The following is a 22,642-nucleotide window of genomic DNA, read 5'->3' on the forward strand; positions in this document are numbered from 1 at the left end:
CCTGGTCGGGGAACTATATCCCACAGGCCGCAAGAAGACCCAGTGCAGCCAAACAAACAAGCATTTTTAAAAGAGAAAGTTCGTGACCTGCAGCCTCTAAGGGGCTCCCTGAGAAGCTGTCAGAGCTGGGGGAGAGCTGGGGGTCTCCCCATGCACCTGTCTTCTCCCCCCCCCCAAAACAGCAGCACCTCCTCAGAAACCCTTGCTACCTCCAACCAGGTCAGTTCTTCTCTCGGCCCTGGTGTGCGGTATGCTGGATCTTAGCTGGGATGAACTTAACCCCTAGACCGCCAGGGAGGTCCCTGAATGGCTACTCGATCATTATGCAGAGACTTTCCTCATGCCGGCTTCCTCACTGGCTCACGAGTTTGTGAAGGGCCTTTCCTTGTCTCACTTTGCCACTGCTCACTGCCGCCACACCTCCTAAGGTCGTCACTGACAGCTCTGGTCTCCAGCTGAGTGACCTGAGGTAAGGAAGTGCCTGCGAAGGTCACACAGCTAGACAGTAGTGACCAGCATTCACTTCATGACGAGAAAGGCTGGACAGATACGAGCCTCCCATTTCCTAGGAAGGTACACTGAGGCTTCAAAGAACGAAGCCACTCTGCCCAGGAGTTCAGGGAAAACGGCAATGCTGAGCTTCAGACTGGTTTTCCCAAAAAGAACGTATGTGCTGCTCCCCAAAGCCTTGCTTCTGTGCACAACCGTGGACTTCACACAGGAGGGCCCCGGCAGAGAAACCCCTGGACCCCTCTCCCCCTTTGGAGCTGCAACTCCAGAGCGCCGGGGGTCCAGGCCTCTTCTGCAGCTGGCACTCAGGGCCAGGGCTGGAGGGGCCTCTCAGCCCTCTGGGAGACCTGCTCCAACAGGGCGTCCCCCTAACATCCAGGGAAAGGCCAGCTCGCCAGGAGGGAAGGTGGCTGCTCACAGGAATGTTTACACCGCCCTTGGAAGCGAGGCGACAGAGATGCCAGGGCCCCGGGGGAAGCCGTGTAAGTGATACAGGTTCAGATCTGGGAAGCTCTGAGCTTGCCACGAGCTTAGCCGGGGAGTCACAGAGTGAGCGTGTGAGGAAGAGCACCCACGTGCAGAGAGCAGGGACGGGAGAGGCTGGGTCCACGGCCGGGCTGCCTCTCTCGCTTGACCGGCAACCCAGAGCTACTTTACGCAGAACTTAAACACAGGCCAGGGATGGGCCCCAGCTGTCCCTGACTGACCACCAACCGTCACCAGGCTGTGCGGAAGGGGCTTCCCTTTTCGGCCTCGACTGCCTCACAAAGGAACAAGTCCCAGGGACTCTGCTACATAAAGCAGCAAGGCCTTACTTTGGTCCTTACATGACTCAGTGAGCAGAGAAAAGGACCTAGTTCTCTGTTTTGTTTTCCACTTTTTGGGGCCGAGTTCTAATCAACAGCTTCATGGCCTTGCCTGGACCTCACCTGCTCACCCCCAGCCAAGACAGGCCCTTTCTGGGCTCACAATCAGACCACCAGGCCCCTCGATACAGCACTCAAGGGCCTCAGCTCAAGGCTCCTTCCGGATTTCTGACTTCTTTTCTCTCAAGCCCACCCTGTGTGTCCCAGCTCCTGGGCCAACTCACGTGGTCCTCCTGCCTGCAGTGCCCACTCTCCTTCGACTATCTGCTCATCCTCGGGGATTTTCGGAGCCCTCCTAACCCCTCCCTAAGTGGAAAACAAGTGATCCTTTCCCCAACCTTACTTCCCAGAGCTCTTCCATGTCTCTGAGAGCGTGTTTCATCTCTCCTGTTGGCAGTCTGAGGACCTCGTTCCTACTCCAGGTCAGGAGCTCCTCAGAGGTTTGGGCTCTAAGCTGCCCACCCCTGGTGACCACCAAGACGGGAGGCGGCACATCCAGCCTGAGCCAATGAAGCGGTTGTGTGCGTGGATTTTAGGAGCAGACAACCCTGAATTTTCTTCCCAGCTCCACTGCTTAGAGCTGGGCCTTAGGAAAGTCCTATCACCTCCCTAGGCCTCAACTTCCCAATCTGCACAATGGGGTGAAACCTACCTCCAGACTTTTTGGGGGGATAAACTGAGACACTCTTTGTACAGCACTGAAGACTAACTGACACAGTGTTAACGACCAGCATTTAATAGCAAATTCACACTTACTGAGCTGGGCTGAATGTACACTGAGACGCACCAGACCAGGGACGCAGCTGGACCTCCGACGGAATCCTGGCTCTGCTATTCTGGGCTACACCACCTTGAGTAAGTTACTGAAGACCAGTAAGTTACTGAAGGCTCCCAAGTCCTTTACTCCTCATTTATAAAATGGCAACATGTTTACCTCCCTTTCCCAGGGATGATGCAAGGATCAAAAGTAATAATGCACAGGGAGGAATTCTAAAGGTTAAGGCCCTCCAGGGACGTTAGGAATGTGCAAGGACTCAAGCGGTATCTGACCTGGAGGATGGGAGCCAACCTGCCTGTACACCAGGACAACCAGGCAGGTCCAGACCAGTTTCTCTGGTTGGGCTGGAACCTCAAGAGGCCCCGATGCAGGCGCCTTCACTGCCAGGTGCCTGGGATTTGGGGTGGATCCGTGCCAGCCACGCTCTGGCCACAGAAGCAAAGACAGGGTCTGCATTCTGCTTCTAGTTCTGTCCAGTCCTGATGCCTGTTCAGACAGGTGCATCCATCCCTCCCCTCAGGGGCATTCACTGCGTGTACCACACTCCCAAGAGGGCCCAGAGTCTCTCTCTTTTTTTTCTGGCCTGCGCTGCACAGCATGTGGGATGTTAGTTCCCTGACCAGGGATTGAACCTATGGCCCCTGCAGTGGAAGTGCAGAGTCTTAACCACTGGACCGCCAGGGAAACCCCTGGACTGTCGTTTTCATGCAGCCTCACTGCTCTCGGGGGTGCAGTGCTCAGAACATTCCCACTCTCAGGAAGGCAACAACTATTCCCAGACCAGCTCTGGATCGTGGGGTGAATGTGGGGGTGGATCTGAAGTAAGAAAGCAGGGCTGGATCCTGGGACTGCTGCTCACTGTGGTCCCTCACTGCTGACCATTTCCCCCAAGAGGTCCTTCCCACCTGCCGGCCTGAGCTGCCACTGGCAGGGATGCCCACCATATGCTCATGGACAAAACATCGTCAAGCCTCACTGGGCTAGGACAAGTGTGATCATGAAGCTAACCGGGCCTGACAAGTGGGACGAGGAGGTGCTCTCTCGCTTGCTGCCTGTCCCTCTGGGGCCAGTCCACACGAGGACTCACCATCGTCTGCAGTGTTGAGTTTGAGGCTCTTGCCCTTGAAACTCAGCTGTCCCCCGGCCACCTGGGTCTTGGCGAGCGTCTCTGCTAGTTTGGCAATATCTTCAGAGGCCATGGCGGCTGCGTCGGTGGGCTCCCCTGGGAATCTGCAGACTGAGGGGGTCAAAGTGCATTAAGAGAGGCTCTCTGGGCATCTCCAGGTTGGGGAGGGCCGGGTAGGACCATTTCAGCTGCCTGAGCCCACCTCCCAGGATAAGGAAATCCCAAGCGCTAAACCACTGGGAGAAAAAAAACAACACTGAGGAAGAAAGAGTTCTAAAAAGGCAAAGGTTTCAACCTCTACAGAGTTACCATCTCACTACAAGCCCTCCTCTGCCCAACTGCCCCAGCTGGGGTGCCAAGCAAAGCCACTGGGTCCCTAGGGAACGGCAGTCGAGCTCCAGTCTGACGGCTATGAAGAGTCTCCCCAGAACACACACCTGCCTGATCACGTCGGGCGCTCTCTGTTTGAGGGTCCCATTCCTCAAACAGGGCACGGATGGCTATGGGATCCAGGTTATCCATCCCAAAGAATGCCCCACTGCCCTCGCTGGCATGACTCTGGGGGTAGGGCACAGGGGTCAGCCCACTGCACAGCTGGTTTCAACCTTGGCCAGGAGACTGGGCAGCCCATGGCAGCCAGACCTCGGGGGTCCTAGGAGACCAGAGGTCTCTACATCACAACCACCACCATCACAATAGACTGATGACAGAGTTACTGAAAAAAAGGAGCTTCTAGCCTGTAGTTCAGCAGACTGGCAGAAAGGACCACTACATTTCCCCAAAGAGGAATGGGTGATCAGGAAGAACAAGGTTATTTAGTGTCTCAGACAGTAATAAGAAAAAAAATAAACAGGAAAAGGGGTAAGGAGCTTTGCTGTTTTCCTTTTTTCTTGGCGGGGGATGGATTTAATCTAAAATAGAGTGGTGGTGGTTGTTCAGTTGCTTAGTCGTGTCCAACTGTTTGCAACCCCATGGACTGCAGCACGCCAGGGTTCCCTGTCCTTCACCATCTCCTGCAGCTTGGTCAAACTCATGTCCATTGAGTCAGTGATGCCATCCAACCATCTCATCCTCTGTCGTCCCCTTCTCCTGCCTTCAATATTTCCCAGCATCGGGGTCTTTTCCAAGGAGTCAGTTCTTCGCCTCAGGTGGCCAAAGTACTGGGGCTTCAGCTTCAGCCTTTCCAATGAATATTCAGGACTGATGTCCTTTAGGATTGACTGGTTTGATCTCCTTGCAATCCACGGGGACTCTTAAGAGTCTTAGAGAAGGTATTATCAAGAAAGAAACAAAGACTTGAAGGATACTGGGGACTGACCCACGCAGATATCTGGGGGAAGAACATTCTTGCAAAGGGTCTTGTGGGGGAAGGGGAGGGGGGGGCAGAGGAAGTGCAAGGAGGCCAGTGGGGCTGGAACACAGAGAGGGAGGAGAAAAGAGGTAAGAGATAAAGAAAGAGAATTAACAAGAGGCTCCAGCCACAAAGGCCATTTTAAGAACTAAAGCTTTTACTCTGAATGACAAAGGGAGCCACTGGAGGGTTTCTAGCAGAAGAGGAACTGTGATGTGACGCATATTCTGACATATTCTGACAGGATCACTCTATCTGCTGCGAGAGGCAGGGAATCTCAAAGCTGCTTCAAGAATGAATGAGGGGATGAAATTCAACATAAATTAGCCTGACACCACAACCACCCCACTCCTTGTAAATCTGGTTTGGGACAATTTAAGGCTAGAAAAACGGTGGTGAGGCGTCCAGATGAAATAGGAACACAGAACTTCTCAGCTGGAAGAGAAGTCCAGTACGTACACACACACACTCCCATCCTATCCACTATAAAGACTAGGCAACACACACACCGTTCACTATAAAGTCTAGGTAACTGGACCACAGAGAGGTGAACTGATTAGTCCAAGGTCTGCAAAGGGCCCGCGGCGAAGCAAACACAAACATCTCCTCCCCCTTCCGAGCAGGAGTCTGGCACATTTGCCTCCGTGCACATCCACCGCTCCTGCCCAGCGTCGGCAGTGACTCACGCGGGTCCCCGGGGCTGCGGCGGCACCAGCCCAGGTCCTCGGCGGGTGTTGGCCTCTTGGGAGGCGACGGCGGGAGAGCGACGCGCGAGTTCGATCCGAGAATGACAGGCGGGGCCGCACCGGAGCCCCATCCGGGATCCCAGGCGAACGTGCACCGCCCTCGGATTGACACCGACGCGAACAAGGGACGCCGCAGCCGTCTGGGCGAGCCGGGTGGGCCTGACGCCCTCTCTTAAGCCTCAGTCTCGCCGCTTGGGAAAAGGGACAGCGCCCCTCCTGGCTTCCCAAACTCCCACCCGCTCGGCGGTCGAGGGCACAGGGGATGAAGGCGGAGGGGGGCACGCAGAAAGCGCCACACCTTCCTCGTCCGGTTCCAGGGCCGCGCCACCCCCGCCTGCATCCCCAGGCAGGTGACAAGAAAAGGAAAGGGATCCCCGACCCTACCGTACACAGGCTGTGCCGCCGCGTGGGGCGACCGGAGTGCGCGCGTGCGTCCGGCGGGCGGGGACGGATTTAGGGTCCGGGTCAGGTCAGGTCAGGTCAGGTCGGGGTCGCCGCCTCCGGTCCGGCGCTCCAGATGCTCAGCCCTACCGGGAGACGTCCGTCAGCTTTGCCCAAGGGCTTCTCGCTGCTCGCACCTCAGACACCACCTGCTCCCCGCCCGGCGGCAGATGATGGCGGAGGGAGGTGGATTTTGAAAGCCGGCAGTTTCTTTCCTTCGATTTGATTTGTCGGAGGCCCGGTCCGGCTTCCCCTGCCCCCGCGCGCGCGCGGCCTGTCGGGTATAGTGGTCCGCTTATCCTGCGCGGGGCGCGGCTGGACGCCGCAGAGTCGCGCCCGCGAACTACCATTCCCAAAATACTCGCGCGGTGTCCCAGGGCACCTCCGCTAGGTCCCTCTGTGCCCTCCCTTTTGCGGCTTCTGGCTCTTTCTCCCCGAGACCGCTGGGCGGTGTTGAGCCGCGAACTTCCAGGGCGACTACAATTCCCTAAATGCCGTGCGGCCGAGCCGGCTCCGCCCTTCCGGAAACGTTCACGTTCACGTAACTTTATTGACAAAGGCTGGTGCTGACGGAGACTCGAAGCTGGATCTGTTCCGCAAGCTAAGAGGTGTCTATTTCCTAAAGAGAAAACTTCCGTTTTTTTTGTCCCATGAAATTGGAAGGACATTCGAGGACTTTCCCCAAAATAGCCACAAATTCCTTGATAATTAAAAGGAGGGGGCGAATAGTAACTGTAGCAAAGAAACTCTGCCACACCACCCTTAACCACATTAACGTTCACGTTAACGTCGATAACAAGACTCTGACATTCATCGCACACCTCCCGCAGTGCTGTGCTGAGAAGGACACAGCATCACCATCCAGTCCCCGCAACGCATAAAATTAATCTGATCGTGAGGAGCCATCGGACGTACCCAACTAAGGAACACATTACGGAATAACGTATCTGTACACTTCCAAAAATGTCTGTGTCGTGAAAGACAGAAAAGCTGAGGAACTGTTGCAGATTAAACGTGACTAAAAAGACACGATAATTAAATGCAACACGTGGTCCTGGATTGGATCTTGGGGTACAGAGAATTTCTATAAAGGGCAATATTGAGACAGAAAAATTTGTATGTTAGATAATAACATTGTAAAAAAAAAAAAAGATAATAGCATTGTTTCCATGTTAAACCTGTTGTTTCTTTTAAATTGTACCTGATTATGTAAGACACTGCCCTTGTTCTTGGGAAATATATGCTGAAATAATTACAGGCATGTTTGCAACCTACTCTGGAATGGCTCAAAAAATGTATGCATTCATACGTAGCGAGAGGGAGTGCAAGTATAGCAAAATGTTAACAAGTGAATCTGGGTGAAGGGTCTGTGGGATTTCTTTGAACATTTTTGCTACTTTTAACTAGGTTTGAATTCTTTAAGTAACAGAACACAAGTAGCTTTTTTTCTTTTCACAAAGAACTTTTTAACCATTATATAAATAAGGTGTTTATTATAAACACTTCAACCAACATCTAACAGGATAGTAACAGAAAAGTGAACATTACCCAAGAAACTCTAGTTCCCGGAGATCAGCACTGTCAACACAAGCAGACTTCTTTTCCAAAGTTACCTCTCACAACTCAGCCCACACACCCACTTATGCTTTTGCTTTACCTGCAATTCAGAGTTAAATGTAGTATGTGCCAGATTCTTCCACATACAACTAATTTAATCTTTACAACCACAAAGGAAAAGGGCATCATTGTTACCCTTCCCAGCAGAGATGAGAAAACAGAAGCTCCAGACTCTAGTCCGCACTACTACTGAGTTGTGGATCCTCTCCATTCTCCCTTTCCTCTTCTGCCTGCAAAGCCCATATTATATGTCACCTCCTCCCAGAGGCTTTCCTTGCCCTGGTGACTCCAACCTGAATGAGTCAACTTCCTGTGGGCCCTCCAGCAAGCTTTAGACCCCTCACAGCAGTGGGTCTGACAGCTTTTTCACAGAGTTAACATTCTACTTGGCAGCTTCCTCCTTCACCTGAAGAGCCTCTAGAAAGGTACTGTTTCTAGCTGGGCAGCATTCTTTGGGCTCCTGGCCTGTCATAGGTACCTCAGTTCAATTCAGTTGCTCAGTCGTGTCCGACTCTTTGAGACCCCGTGAACCACAGCACGCCAGGCCTCCCTACCCATCACCAACTCCTGAAGTTTACCCAAACTCATGTCCATTAAGTAGGTGATGCCATCCAACCATCTCATCCTCTGTCGTCCCCTTTTCCTCCTGCCCTCAATTTTTCCAAGCATCAGGGTCTTTTCAAATGAGTCAGCTCTTCGCATCAGGTGGCCAAAGTATTGGAGTTTCAGCTTCAACATCAGTCCTTCCAATGAACACCCAGGACTGATCTTTAGGATGGACTGGTTGGATCTCCTTGCAATTCAAGGGACTCTCAAGAGTCTTCCCCAACACCACAGTTCAAAAGCATCAATTCTTCGGCACTCAGCTTTCTTTATAGTCCAACTCTCACATCCATACATGACCACTGGAAAACCCATATCCTTGACTAGACGGACTTTTGTTGACAAAGTAATGTCTCTGCTTTTTAATATGCTATCTAGGTTGGTCATAACTTTCCTTCCAAGGAGCAAGCATCTTTTATTTATTTATTTTTTTGCAAGCGTCTTTTAATTTCATGGCTACAATCACCATCTGCAGTGATTTTGGAGCCCAGAAAAATAAAGTCAGCCACTGTTTCCACTGTTTGCCCTTCTATTTGCCATGAAGTGATGGGACCGGATGCCATGATCTTAGTCTTCTGAATGTTATTTAAGCCAACTTTTTCACTCTCCTCTTTCATTTTCCTGAGAAGGCAATGGCAATGCACTCCAATACTCTTGCCTGGAAAATCCCATGGACGGAGGAGCCTGGTAGGTCGCAGTCTATGGGGTCACGAAGAGTCAGACACGACTGAGCGAATTCACTTTCACTTTTCACTTTCATGCATTGGAGAAGGAAATGGCAACCCACTCCAGTGTTCTTGCCTGGAGAATCCCAGGGGCGGCGGAGCCTGGTGGGCTGCCGTCTATGAGGTCGCACAGAGTTGGACACGACTGAAGCAACTTAGCACCAGCAGCTTTCACTTTCATGAAGAGGCTCTTTAGTTCTTTTTCACTTTCTCCCGTAAGGGTGGTGTCATCTGCACATCTGAGGTTATTGATATTTCTCCCCGCAATCTTGATTCCAGCTTGTGCTTCTTCCAGCCCACAGGTTTCCTCATTTGAACTGGATTTCAGTCAGGGTCGTGGGATGTTTCCTTAAAATGAATCATCATCTGAAAAGGCTGAGAAGCTTCCAACTAGGCCTGATGTTATTCCTGAGCTGATTCTGGCTAAGCCTGATCAAATCAGTCTGAATTTTCCTTAGGGTGACCCTAAGCCTCCCTCTTCTAGTTTTACTTTCTGAGACTTTCTTCTGATGGGGACCTCCTGAAGGGAAGAAGGAAGTGGGTGGCAGAACATCTGAGGTAATCTTCCCTTCCTCGTTGTTTGGGTGATGGATCACAGGGTTTTTATAACTGCAAGTTTCTTAGCAGAAACTCAATGGCCTTCAAAGCCCAGGGAAGTAACAGGGTCCCATGGGGCCTGTGGAGACCCAGTGGGTAGGTGTTCTGCCTGAAGGGGTTCACATTCAAAGCTAAAAATCACAAATCCAGGTCCTCAGCAACACAGATTCTGTTTGTTACTCCTGAATCTAGATTCTATCTCAAACCCCGTTAAAAGGGGGAGGCTACGATTTAAAAGGGAGAAGGGGGTTTGCACACTGAGTTGACTGAAATCGCCCACCCTGGCCAGGCACCTGAGTAACCATTTGCATGAGTTGTTTTAAGACAGGAGCTCCTGGTAAAGAACACGGAACGAATAGGCCACCGCCAATGGAAAGAGTTCTGGAAAGGTCAAAAGGAGACACCTCCCAGAATCCTTCTCGCTGGCATCCGTCTTGGCTGATCGATGCAATGAGGGTGCCATCAGGAAGGACTCTGAGTCAGAACCATTGACTAAAGACAACCCGAAAACTAATCCCATCACCATACAACCCGAGACTTCAAGCCACGTTGGCAGAGCAGTTCTCCTGGATTCCCTTACCTACTGCGCTCTGCCTGGGTGCCCCTTCCCAATAAAATCTCTTGCTTTGTCAGGGCATGTGTCTCCTTGGACAATTCATTTTCAAGTGTTAAACAAGAGCCCATTCTCAGGCCCTGGGAGGGGTCCCACTTCCTGCAACACAGAGTCCTGAAACATCAGTGTTTCCAACAACTCATCTGTCATCTTCTTTCTCTCTCCCCCTGACTTTCTCCAACCCTCTCTTTCAGAGAGACTAGTCTGTTTGCCTGACCCTGAGAAAAGAAATGGAATGGGCAGATGGAACCATCTTAAGCCGTTGCTCACCTCTTTTCTTCTTCTTTTTTTAATATTTATTTGGCTGCACCGGGTCTTTTTTTTTTTTGCACCGGGTCTTAATTGCAGCATGCAAGAACTTTAGTTGTGGCAATGCGAACTTTTAGTTTCCACATGCAAATTCTCAGTTCGTTGACCAGGGATTGAACCTGGGCCCCCTGAATTGGGAGCACAGCGTCTTAGCAACCGGACAACCAGGGAAGCCCCCCTGTTCTCTTTTCAGCAAACGGAGAACTAAAGCCCAGAGGTCAAATAACCTGCCTGAATTACACAGTAATTTAGACAAGAAATAGTGGAAGACAGATCTCTGGGGTTCTTTTCTTTTTGGGGGGCAGGGTTCTTTTCATTACACATGCAGAACAAGTCACCTTTTGAGTGTGAGGTGGGAATAAGAGGAGAGTGGATGTTCCAGACCCCTTTCTCTATTGTGCAGCAGTTTTTATTGTCTGCCTTCTTTCTTTCTCCCCCCCCCCCCCTTTTTTTAATGTTTTGAAGAGAAAAGCAGACTGCCTCTGATTAGTTTGGTTTACTTGAACTGAATGTTTTAAATTCCATTCTGGTGCCTGAAAACAAACTTAATTGCCAATTTTGAGTGGAATAAATAACAATATTTATTCTGGTTTCTTGAAGAGCTACCAAGGCTGCAGACTTGCCATTTAGTCAGATCAAAAACAAATGCCTGAACTATGTCAGACACGTGAGGAATGCAGCGAGAAAGTCCCAAGAACCGACTGGGTGCTGGCCTTGGGTTCCTCCTGGAGAGAGGCGAGGGGGGCTGGTTTACCCACATTGCTGGAGAGCTGCCTCCCTCCCCCAGTGGGAGGGATTGCTACATTATTTGTTAAAGATAACTTAAACCAGGTTCTCCCCGGGTTCTAGCCCAGGGCTCCCTTAATGATTTCTTTTTAACCTCAATAAAAAACGATACTCAAAAGAACTCATTCACTCCACAAATAGTTATCTACTATGTGCAAGGCATTATTCCAGAATCCAGTGTTGAGTAAGATGGAAAACACTGTCTGGGGAGGAACTTAAATTTGGGTCTAATGTGTATAAAGGGTTTCCTGGTATCAAATCCTTTTAGTAGATTATATTCCCTTTTAATAGTTCTTTTGTTTTAAAATGGAAATTATTTCATTTTTAAAATGAAAACTGACAGCAATTTTAAAAATTAGTATAAATGTAAAAGAGCACAGAGAAGAAAGTTAAAAATTACCTATTTTGTTTTTAACAAAAATATTACGTAGACTGATGTGTGGATGGAGGGATGAATATATGATAAAGCAAATACAGAAAAAGTTTAACAGTCATAGCATAATATGGGCTTCCCTGGTGGCTCAACAGTAAAGAGTCTGCCTTCAATGCAGGAGACATGGACTGCATCCCTGAGTTGGGAAGACTCCCTGGAAGACAGCACGGAAACCCACTCCAGTATTCTTGCTGGGAGAATCCCATGGACAGAGGAGCCTGGAAGGCTACAGCCTAGGGGGTCGCCGAGTCGGAAACAACTGAAGCGACTGAGCACAAATAGCATAATACAGGGCGATCTCGTTCCGTCAGTTTTCCGTATGCTTGATCATTTTCAAGCATACTGGGGACAACTGTGAGCGTGCTTTATCACCTGAATTTCATTCACTATGATATAACCTATCTCAGCTTCTAGGTTCATGGGTTCATCCTCACTTCTGAGAACTGGAATTCTATGGACTATTTCCCAGAAGAATGTGTTATTTATTTAATCACACAGTACTTTGCATGCAGGAACTCAATCTTCATAGTAACCCTATGGGGAATGTACTCATTATCCTCAAACTAAGCCTAAAATTGTGCACTTTATCTTCAAGGTCTTTCCCTAAACCCCAAGCTAAGATCCCTTTCTGGGAAGACTCTCAGTGCATGGCAGTCTTTTTCTTTTTTTCCACTCTGTGCTGGATCTTTGCAGTCACCCACTGGCTTCTCTGGGAGCTTCCCTTGTAGCTTGTTGGTAAAGAATCTGCCTTCAATGCAGGAGACCCGGGTTTGATTCCTGGGTCAGGAAGATCCCCTGGAGAAGGAAATGGCAACTCACTCCAGTATTCTTGCCTGGAGAATCCCATGGACTGTAGCCTGCCAGGCTCCTCTGTCCATGGGGTTACAAGAGTCGGACACAACTTAGCAAATAAACCACCACCACGACTGGCTTCCCCAGTTCTGGCACAGAGGCTTAGTTGCCCTGTGGCATGCGGGATCTTGGTTCTCCAACCAGGGATTAAACCTGCATCCCCTGCAGTGGAAGGTAGATTCCTAACCACTAGATCACACCAGAGAAGTTCTTACAGGACAGCCTTAATTGCAACCATTTATACAGTGTTCATTTACTCACTCAAAAACATTCACTGCCAGGCCTCACTCCTGGGACTGTAAGTAAGACCCTTTCCCCACAGCTCCAGCACAGTCCCCGGGCCCAGACCTCCACCCCGCAAAAAAAAAAAAAAAAAAAAAAAAAAAAAGAATCTCTGAGGTAGCGGTGAGGTGGGGGTGATTAGAGGTCTCCATTTTACTTCATTTAATTTTTTATTTTTGGCCATGCAGCTTGTGGGAATAAACTCGAGCCTCCTGCAGTGAAAGTGTGGAGTCCTAACCACTGGACCGCCAGGGAATTCCCCAGAAGTCTTCATTTTAAACGAGCCACAACCCTCCTCTACCCCACCACAGTGAGCCTGCGTGGACGTGGCTTCTCCTTTCTGGACATCCCTCTCACGCCAGAGACTGCCTTTCTGGTGTTGTCAATCTTAGAGGAGTGAGGGGAGCGATGGCATCCACAGAAGGAAGAGCTTGAGAAATTCTGATGGTGCAGGTGTACTTCCCCCACCCCTTTTCAAGGCTCCCTTAAGGTAGATAGTGAAAAGCACAGGAGGCCATCTAAAGCATACAGACTGCAGTCAGACTTGCCGCCTTGGACAAGTCACTTAATCCTTAAGGGACTAGACTGATAGAGTGCCTGATGAACAATGGACGGAGGTTCGTGACATTGTACAGGACACAGGGATCAAGACCATCCCCAAGAAAAAGAAATGCAAAAAAGCAAAATGGCCATCTGAAGAGGCGTTACAAATTGCTGTGAAAAGAAGGGAAAGGTAAGCAAAGGAGAAAAGGAAAGATATACCCATTTGAATGCAGAGTTCCAGAGAATAGCAAGGAGAGATAAGAAAGCCTTCCTCAGTGATCAATGCAAACAAATAGAGGAAAACAATAGAATGGGAAAGACTAGAGATCTCTTCAAGAAAATTAGAGATACCAAGGGAACATTTCATGCAAAGCTGGGCTCAATAAAGGACAAAAATGGTAGGGACCTAACAGAAGCAGATGATATTAAGAAGAGGTAGCAAGAATACACAGAAGAACTGTACAAAAAAGATCTTCATGACCCAGATAATCACGATGGTGTGATCACTCACCTAGAGCCAGACATCCTGGAATGTGAAGTCAAGTGGGCCTTAGGAAGCATCACTACGAACAAAGCTAGTGGAGGTGATGGAATTCCAGTTGAGCTATTTCAAATCCTACAAGATGGTGCTGTGAAAGTGCTGCACTCAATATGCCAGCAAATTTGGAAAACTCAGCAGTGGCCACAGGACTGGAAAAGGTCAGTTTTCATTCCAACCCCAAAGAAAGGCAATGCCAAAGAGGGCTCAAACTATTGCACAATTGCACTCATCTCACACGCTAGTAAAGTAATGTTCAAAATTCTCCAAGCCAGGCTTCAGCAACACATGAACCGTGAACTTCCAGATGTTCAAGCTGGTTTTAGAAAAGGCAGAGGAACCAGAGATCAAATTGTCAACATCCGCTGGATCATTGAAAAAGCAAGAGAGTTCCAGGAAAACATCTATTTCCACTTTATTGACTATTCCAAAGCCTTTGACTGTGTGGATCACAACAAACTATGGAAAATTCTGAAAGAGATGGAAATACCAGACCACCTGACCGGCCTCTTGAGAAACCTGTATGCAGATTAGGAAGTAACAGTTAGAATTGGCCATGGAACAATAGATTGGTTCCAAATAGGAAAAGGAGTACGTCAAGGCTGTATATTGTCACCCTGCTTATTTAACTTATATGCAGAGTACATCATGAGAAACGCTGGGCTGGATGAAGCTCAAGCTGGAATCAAGATTGCTGGGAGAAATATCAATAACCTCAGATATGCAGGTGAAACCACCCTTATGGCAGAAAGTGAAGAAGAACTAAGGAGCCTCTTAATGAAAGTGAAAGAGGAGAGTGAAAAAGTTGGCTTAAAGCTCAACATTCAGAAAACTAAGATCATGGCATCTGGTCCCATCATTTCATGAAAAATAGATGGGAAAACAGTGGCAGACTTTATTTTTTGGGGCTCCAAAATCACTGAAGATGGTGACTGCAACCATGAAAGTAAAAGACGCTTACTCCTTGGAAGGAAAGTTATGACCAACCTAGATAGCATATTAAAAAGCATAAACATTACTTTGCCAACAAAGGTCCGTCTAGTCAAGGTTATGGTTTTTCCAGTGGTCATGCATGGATATGAGAGTTGGACTATAAAAAAAGCTGAGTGCTGAAGAATTGATGCTTTTGAACTGTGGTGCTGGAGAAGACTCTTGAGAGTCCCTTGAACTGCAAGGAGATCCAACCAGTCCATCCTAAAGGAGATCAGTCCTGGGTGTTCATTGGAAGGACTGATGTTGAAGCTGAAACTCCAATACTTTGGCCACCTGATGCGAAGAGCCGACTCATTTGAAAAGACCCTGGTGCTGGGAAAGATTGAGGGCAGGAGGAGAAGGGGACGACAGAGGATGAGATGGTTGGATGGCATCACCAACTCAATGGACATGAGTTTGGGTAAACTTCAGGAGTTGGTGATGGACAGGGAGGCCTGGCGTGCTGCGATTCATGGGGTCACAAAGAGTCAGACACGACTGAGCGACTGAACTGACTCAGTTTTCCATTTGTAAAATGAGTGTGCTAAACCCAATCTTCCAGAATTATGGTGAGAAATGGGTAAACTGTTTAAGTTTCCTGTGCCTCCCAACATTTGCCACATGTTTAAAATTCATCTCAGCGATGTACCTCCAGTTCCTAAGACTGTATGGCACAAATGTGGAAACGATCCATTTATAAAGATAAAATCTTTACAAATCTCACAATTGATCCTCACTAAATAATTTTCTTTTTTGACCACACTGCACAGCGTGTGAGATCTTAGTTCCCTGTGTGCGTGGATCTCAGTGGTATCTGTCTCTCTGAGACCCTATGGACTGTAGCCCACCAGGCTCATCTGTGCATGGGATTTTCCCCACAGGAATACTGGAGTGGGTTGCCATTTCCTACTCTAGGGGATCTTCCCAACTTAGAGATAGAACCCACATCTCCTGTGTCTCCTGCATTGCAGGCGGATTCTTTACCACTGATCTGTTGGGACAAGTGCTCAGTCGTGTTCGACTCTTTGTGACCCGGAAGACTGTAGCCCGCTAGGCTCCTCTGTCTATGGGATTTTCCAGGATTTTCCACTCCAAGAATACTGGAGTGGGGTGCCATTTCCTCCTCCAGGAGATCTTCCTGCCCCAGGGACTGAACCCGCATCTCCTTCACTGCAGGTGTATTCTTTACCTCTGAGTCACAGAGGAAGCCCCTTAGTTCCCTAAAAAGGATCAAACTTGCACTCCCTGCATTGGAAGTGCAGAATCTTAACCACTGGACCGCCAAGGAAGTCCCCCCTCCATAAAGAAATTTATGTGCATATACATACATGTGTTTAAAATGAAGAGGGAAGAGAACTCTAGGAAGCAATGGTAGGATGGGATGGATGACACAGTGTTTGGATCTGAAGCTCTAGATTCAAATCCAACATGGACCTGGCCAGCTCTGAGGCAGCGCCAGGGCCTCTGACAGCTGATTTCTTCTTCCGGTGATCTCCCCTTAACTTTTGGGTCTTCTTTGTTCAGTCGTGAAGTCGTGTCCCACTCTTTGCCACCCCATTCACTGGGTCTTCTAAGCGGCCTCACATCCGTTAGGGAAAGATCCTAGACAAACAACAACCTTGGGCCCCCACTCTTAAAAAGGGCGCAAGGCTCCTAGGGTTTGGGGGGGAGTCTACACTGAAAGCAACTGAAACTCGGGGGTGGAGGAAGGGCGGAGGCGCTCAGGGAGACCAGCACCCTCCCAGAAATGCAGAATCGCCAAGAGAAAAGCCCCAAGAGGGCAGGACGCTTGCAAAGAAAATAAAGGTGAATTCCAGGCATGAGCAGTCGGCGAGGAAGGGGGACTTCCCCGCCCCCTCCGCCCCCAGGTGCGCGGCCCGCGCCGCCCACCCCCGGCGCCCGGCGAGGGAAGCCGCGCTCTAGGACCCGAGGAGGAGGGACTGCGGGGCGACCGAGCCTCCAGCGGGCGCTGCCGCGAGCGGCCGGCCGGGGGGGCTGGAAATGAAAGTAAAGCGCTCCGGAGCCACATGGACGGAGCTGCCGGGGCGGCGGCGCCGGGAGCAGGATGCGGCTGCCCGTAATTAAATAGCATTTACTCTTATTATTACTAATAATAATAACGTAATCATACCTCTAGTCATAGCATACCATTTATCGGGCTCGGCGCAGGCCCGCGGGGAGCGCAGCCCGGCCGAGGTGAGTGCAGCGCGCGGCCCGAGCCCCGTGGGGCAGAGGCCGGGGGCCCGACCGCGGACGGGCGGTCGGCGCGGGAAGGGCTCGGGGGACCCGGGGGCCGCGCCGGGCCGGGCGGAGGCGCGGAGACCCCTGGCCCGGCCGGAGCTGCACTGGGGACGCCCGGAGAGTGCATGTTGCAAAAATAAAGACACAGCTTCCTCCCCCTCCGCAATCCCCCTTTCCTTCTTTTTGGGGCTCCCCCTCCCGGCCCCCGCGCCCAGCCCCAAAGTTTCAAAGTTATTGTGCGGCCGGGGGCACCTGCCGCTGGGTGATTTGGCCGCCTCTGCAAGCCCCCGGGAGGTGTCTCGGAATTTCTTGCGTGGGGGGCTCTCTCTTGGGCGTCCGGAGCTTTGGGGTGCGCGGAGGCTTTGCGGGTCCCCGCGATGGGGTTCGAGGGGATTGGCGATTGGCGGGGGCGTCGCTGGCAGCGCGCCCCTTCCTTTTGTGTGCGCCTTGGCCCCGCAGCGCCGGGAGTTGGAGGGACCGCAGCGCGGGCGGAGGACAGCGGCCGCCAACGGGCCGCCCCTGCGGGCTGCGGCGGCCACGCGAGCCCGGGGATCCGGGGCCTGCGGCCCGGCCCGGGGGAGAGGGCGGCAGGAAAGGGGGGTGCGGTCTCGGTAGGGGGGCATTTCCGGTCGTGGCATGGGTCCCAGGACTCGGAGGCCTGCGAGGATTCCGTCGTCTGACCAGGCGCGCGCAGGGGCTGCAGGGGACAGCTCCAGCGCCTGGGGGGCGCCCCCTGAATATGGGTACCCGGGAGCCACCCACCACGGCGGCCTCCGACCCCTCTACTACCCTCCGCGGGCCCCAGGGCCCTTCCCGGCCTGCCCCTTTCTTCCCCTGATTTACCCTTAAAATCTGACCGGCTAGGACGTTTATAAGGTGCCTGATTTGGGGGTCTTTCCCAGAGACAAAGCAGTATTCCCAGGAGAAAAAAAAATCGGGACTCACTCTGATGGACTCTGATGGGTGTGATGCCTACATGCCATCAGTGGGGAAAAGTAGGGGCTGGAGAAGGGGGCTGAGCCCAGAGTGGGGGACTGGGGGCCCCCAGCAGCTTTGTCAGGGATTTCATTTCCCTGGGGCTGCTTAATGGGACTTTGGTCCTGGGTACAAGACTTTGAACCCCAATTTCTTAGCATTTTCCCTCAGAGCTTGCAGTTTATCAAGTTCCATGAAAATAGCAGAATGCAGATCCTTGAATCCTCACACAAATGCGATAATTATAGTACGTTTAGCAACTGTTGGACACAAAATTCCAGCAGAATCTTTCATTCTGCTACTAAGTATTCCTCTCCCCTCTCCGCAAATACAACTATACCCACCTTGGTTGTCTTTCCCCATTTTTACTTCCTTTGGAAATTGGACTGCAAGCTAGAAATGATGCCCAGCAGATCACAATTAGAGCAGGTTTGAGGTGTGGGCTTCCTTAAGCTGGGAAGGAGAAGCCTGTTCCAGAAGGGTTGAGATCTGAGGATGGGAGAGAACTTTTGTGATCCCTGAGCTGGGATGAGGGCTTCCCCAGTAGCTCAGCAGTAAAGAATCTGCCTGCAATGCAGGAGTTGTGGGTTCAATCCCTGGATCAGAAAGATCTCCTGGAGGAGGGCATGGCAACCCACTCCAGTATTCTTGCCTGGAGAAGCCCATGGACAGAGGAGCCTGGTGGGCTGCAATCCACAGGGTCGAAAAGAGTCGGACACGACTGGGCATGCATGCACGTTTGTACTGGGATGAGGTTCCATGGATACTGTGAATGACTGCTGGCTTTTTGTTTAGGATGAACAATTAAGAATGTGGGTTTTGGTGGGTTATTTGGGGCTGAGAAGCTCTGTGGGATGATCTGGGCTCTTGAATCTTAAGTATAGGACAGTTGAGGCATCAGTAGGTTTGGATTTGAGAATCCAAACATAATAATCCCTTAAATAGCACTTTTTAGTTTATAACAAAAGGGCTTCCACATATGTTCTCTCATCTGTCCTCCATAGCAACCATGTCAGCTCGACATTTTTCCATCTTAATTTTCCAGATCAGATATCTGAAGCTTAGAGAGTTGAAGGTCTTCCTGGAAAGTCATACAACAGAGTTAGGATTCCTGCCTCATTTTCTGCCTCCAAATCTTTACCTTCTCCCAGAGTCCTGCCTGCCTTAGCAAATTAGTCTTCAAGAGCCTCTTATGGTGTATATAGTGTGATGCTGTGGAGTAGGGTTGGGTTGAATTTGCCACTTACAGGCTGGCTGGAAAGAGAAAAGTTAACTCTAGTCAACCAATGAGCGAACAAGAAGATGATCAATACTGGGGTCCATGAGGTGGGAATGGAGAGAATAGAAAGCTCTCAGGGTAACCTGGAAAAGTTAGGGAAGCTTTCCTCCAGCAGGTAGATCTTGAACCTGAAAGAATGAGGAGGTGTGGCTGGCGTGGAGAAAAGTAGGGGATTATAGACTCCGCACCACTGCTTCTGTGCCAGGCCATTGATGTACATTCCCTCTGATTCTTCCAGTGGCTCTGTGAGGGGTAGGCATTATTATCTCCATTTCACAGATGAAGAAACTGAGGAACACAGGATTTATGTGGCTGGTCACCCAAGGTCACCTGGCTGGATTTGAAGCCAGTCCTGTGTGACAGTTGAGTGGGCTGCATGGTGTCAGAATTGGATCACCTCCATCCCAAATATGGAGAGCAACAACAGGGACCCAGACAGTCTGAACTGGCAAATGCTCTAGGGGTGGGGACCCAAAGCTGAAAGGTCGGCAGGCTCCCCAGGGCCAGAGAGTTTCACTGAACCAGCCTTGTGTCCCATGGCCTCATGGGGCTGGCCCAGTGCGAGACCTCTTGGGCCGCTGCTGGAAGCCTGACTTCAGAAGGCAGACTGATGATGGAAGGAGAAGACTGGGTCCCGAGCATGGAGATCCGAGCTCAGTGCCCGGTCCCTGCCAGCGCCTGATTTGATACTGCCGAGGAGCTTGTAGCTTGGAAAGGAGAAGGATACGGATGATTAACCCGAGTCTCCTAAGGACAGAAACCAGTTCTGATTTACCCTCTGTGTCCCAGGCCCCGGTGGAGGTGCCAGGAAGACACGATCAACCATTGTCTTGTCAAATTGAATTATGTCCCAGTGTAGAGGAAGAAGATTTATTTTGCCCTGGGGGTTGGAAGGTCTTCCAAGAAGAAGTGCCATTTAAAACATTGGAAAGGGAAAAAAAAGAATAATGCATTGAAAAGATGGGTTGAGAAAGGGCATTCTGAGGAGAGGCGCTGAGCCGGACAAAGGCAGGGGCGTGTAAAGTCAGGACAGGCGGGTTGTCTGGAACAGTCCACAGTGCAGGTGGCAGGTGTGAGTTCAGGTTCAAGTGAGGCTCTGCCACCATGGCCCCTTGGGTTCTCCGGGCCCAAGTTTCCTTTTCTGAAAAGGAACCCTGAGAGTTGATGTTTTATGGTAACCTCTGGGAGAAGCCCAGTGCCCAGGGATTGGGACAGGAGACTCATATGAGAAGAACTTTGTTGTTCAGTGACCCAGTCGTGTGTGACTCTTTGCGACCCCATGGACTGCAGCATGCCAGGCTTCCCCATCCTTCACTGTCTCCTGGAGTTTGCTCAAACTCATGTCCATTGAGTCAGTGATGCCATCCAACCATCTCGTCCTCTGTCACCCTCATCCAACCATCTCCCTGCCCTCAGTCTTTCCCAGCATCAGGGTCTTTTCCAATGAGTTGGCTCTTCGCATTAGGTGGCCAAAGTATTGGAGCTTCAGCATCAGTCCTTCCAATGAATATTCAGGACTGATTTCCTTTAGGATGGACTGATTTGATCTCCCTGCTGTCCAAGGGACTCTCAAAAGTCTTCTCTAGCCCCATAGTTCGAAAGCATCAATTCTTCAGTGCTCAGCTTTCTTTATGAGAGAACTAGGGGAGTTTAAAATTTTTTAGTAACTTCACAAACACCAATCCAATGACTAGCTAGTGGCCAGCTGTTGTGAGTCCTTTCTCCTGGATGAGCTTATTGAATCTTTATAATAGCCGTGTATAGGTGGGTGCTACAATTATCTCCATTTTACAGATGGAGAAACTGTGGCACAGAAAGGTTGAATGTCATCCTGTAAGTGGCAGAGCTGGAGGGCAAACTGGGGCAGTCTGGCTCTTGATTTGGCCCATTGGGGGACCCAGGTGAGGCTAGGCGGGAGGGAGGCAGGAGACTCGTGGGGCTGGTGGTGGTACAATTGAGACAGCAGAGGGTGGAGGTGTCCTCTGAGGAAGTCTGACCACAACTTCAGCTGGGGTTGATGAAGTGACAGCTATGTGTCAGCTCCCTGGAGCCTCCACAGAAGCCAGCTCCTTTCATCACATTTAATGGTCCATAGAAAACGGGCTCATTTTCCTTTTCTCTGTCATCACCAGCTATGGGTCTCCTTCCCACCTTATTTATTTCTCCTAGTAAGTCTGTTTCTTTGCAAGCGCCCTGATGGCTTCTGCAGGTGTGTTAGCGCCATTTCACCATCAGGCCTTGGAGGCCTAGAGGGAAGGGGAGGCAGCCTTTCTGCATCCAGGAGCTGTCTAGAGTCGACTTCAGTTCAGCAGCAGTTCCTGAGCTCCGGATCAGAGCCTGAGATTCAAGCTTGATGGGCACAGCGGCCACAGCGCCAGCAGCCACCACAGCTGGACGCGGCTGTGTGCCTGCCATTACCAAATCCACTTAAAGACTCTTTGAGGCAGCAACCACTGTTAGCAGCCCCATTTTGCAGATGAGAAGACTAAGGTTCCCAGATCATACGACTGAGGTAGAGCAGGAGGGTCAGAGGGAGCCCGAGTCTGAGATCTTAGCTGCCCTCCCAGGGAGTTGCTGTCAAGCTGTTTCAGTTTCCAGGGAGCTCTTTGCTTTTTCTTTTTAAAATATTTATCGATGTGGCTTCGTGGGGTTTTAGCCGCGAGATCTTCACTGTGTCACATGGAATCTTTCCTTGCAGCACGCAGGCTCGCTAGTTGCGGCACACAGGCTCCTGAGCGTGCGGTCCTGGTTGCCCCGCAGCACGTGGGATCTTAGTTCCCTAACCAGGGATCGAACCTGTGTCCCTTGCATTGCACGGTGGATTCTCAACCACTGGACCACTAGTAAAGTCCCTTAAGCTCTTTTCTTACCTGCCTGGAAACCCTAGTTATCTAACATTTGTGTCTAGTCTCTCATTCATCCTCATGATAATCCTTCATGATACGAGAAATCTCTGTTACTCAAAAGAAGCCAAGGATCGACCCACCCTCCAATTCTTCCTGCTCTGTCCACACCGTGACTCAGAGAGGGAAACAACCAGGCGTCAGATTCCCTGAAACCAAGAACTAGGGTCAGCCGGTGAGTATCCATCAAGCACTTCCCTGAGGGCTGCAGGCAAAGGTCGAGACTGTGACCCTTTTGAGAGGCTCCTCTAAGCTCTGGAGCATTCCATGTCATACCCTGTCCCTCTGCAGGCAGAGGAGTCCAAAGTCCTGGCTTTCATTCCCCACTCCAGCACACACTAGCTGCGTGAGGGGGGCACCAGCACCTCCTCAGTCTTGGCCTCAATCTTCTGGTCTGTGAAATGGCCTTGCTGATTCAGTGCCATCTGCCTCAGGTTTGCTCTGAAACTTAAATGAAGGAACTTTGAAAGTTATAAAGACCACCCAGTGTGATGGCCATAAATACTGAATAACCTCCTGAATGTTCCTGAATCTTCTTCACTGCCCGCCTTGATCT

At 50.5% G+C, this 22,642-nt stretch overlaps 2 protein-coding genes and 1 non-coding gene across 8 annotated transcripts in view; 1 reads left to right on the forward strand and 2 right to left on the reverse strand.

Moving 5' to 3' along the window:
- The window catches only part of RANGAP1 (Ran GTPase activating protein 1), a 29,276-nt gene extending 23,231 nt beyond the window's left edge, over positions 1-6,045 (reverse strand). Inside the window, exons 1-2 of one of the 2 annotated variants that reach the window (XM_065944594.1) lie at positions 5,762-6,045; positions 3,242-3,391 (exon numbers count right to left, since the gene is read on the reverse strand). In XM_065944594.1, coding sequence (XP_065800666.1) covers positions 3,242-3,353 — 112 coding nt within the window. In that variant the 5' untranslated portion in view covers positions 3,354-3,391; positions 5,762-6,045. Of the gene's footprint in view, positions 1-3,241; positions 3,392-5,317; positions 5,676-5,761 lie in introns of those variants that run through there. The other variant, XM_065944603.1, reaches the window with a different exon arrangement.
- On the reverse strand, positions 2,766-2,838 carry TRNAG-UCC (transfer RNA glycine (anticodon UCC)). Its single transcript has one exon. It is a non-coding gene; the product is annotated as a tRNA-Gly (tRNA).
- A 10,560-nt stretch (positions 6,046-16,605) lies between the features above and the next one.
- ZC3H7B (zinc finger CCCH-type containing 7B) overlaps positions 16,606-22,642 on the forward strand; it is a 58,363-nt gene continuing 52,326 nt past the window's right edge. For all 5 annotated transcript variants that reach the window (XM_065944617.1, XM_065944626.1, XM_065944634.1 and 2 more), the window contains exon 1: positions 16,606-16,884. The gene's annotated coding sequence lies outside the window, so the exon portion shown is untranslated. The remainder of the gene's footprint in view (positions 16,885-22,642) is intronic.

This window comes from Muntiacus reevesi, chromosome 1, assembly GCF_963930625.1.
Source record: "Muntiacus reevesi chromosome 1, mMunRee1.1, whole genome shotgun sequence".
In the NCBI taxonomy this organism is placed as follows: Eukaryota; Metazoa; Chordata; class Mammalia; order Artiodactyla; family Cervidae; genus Muntiacus; species Muntiacus reevesi.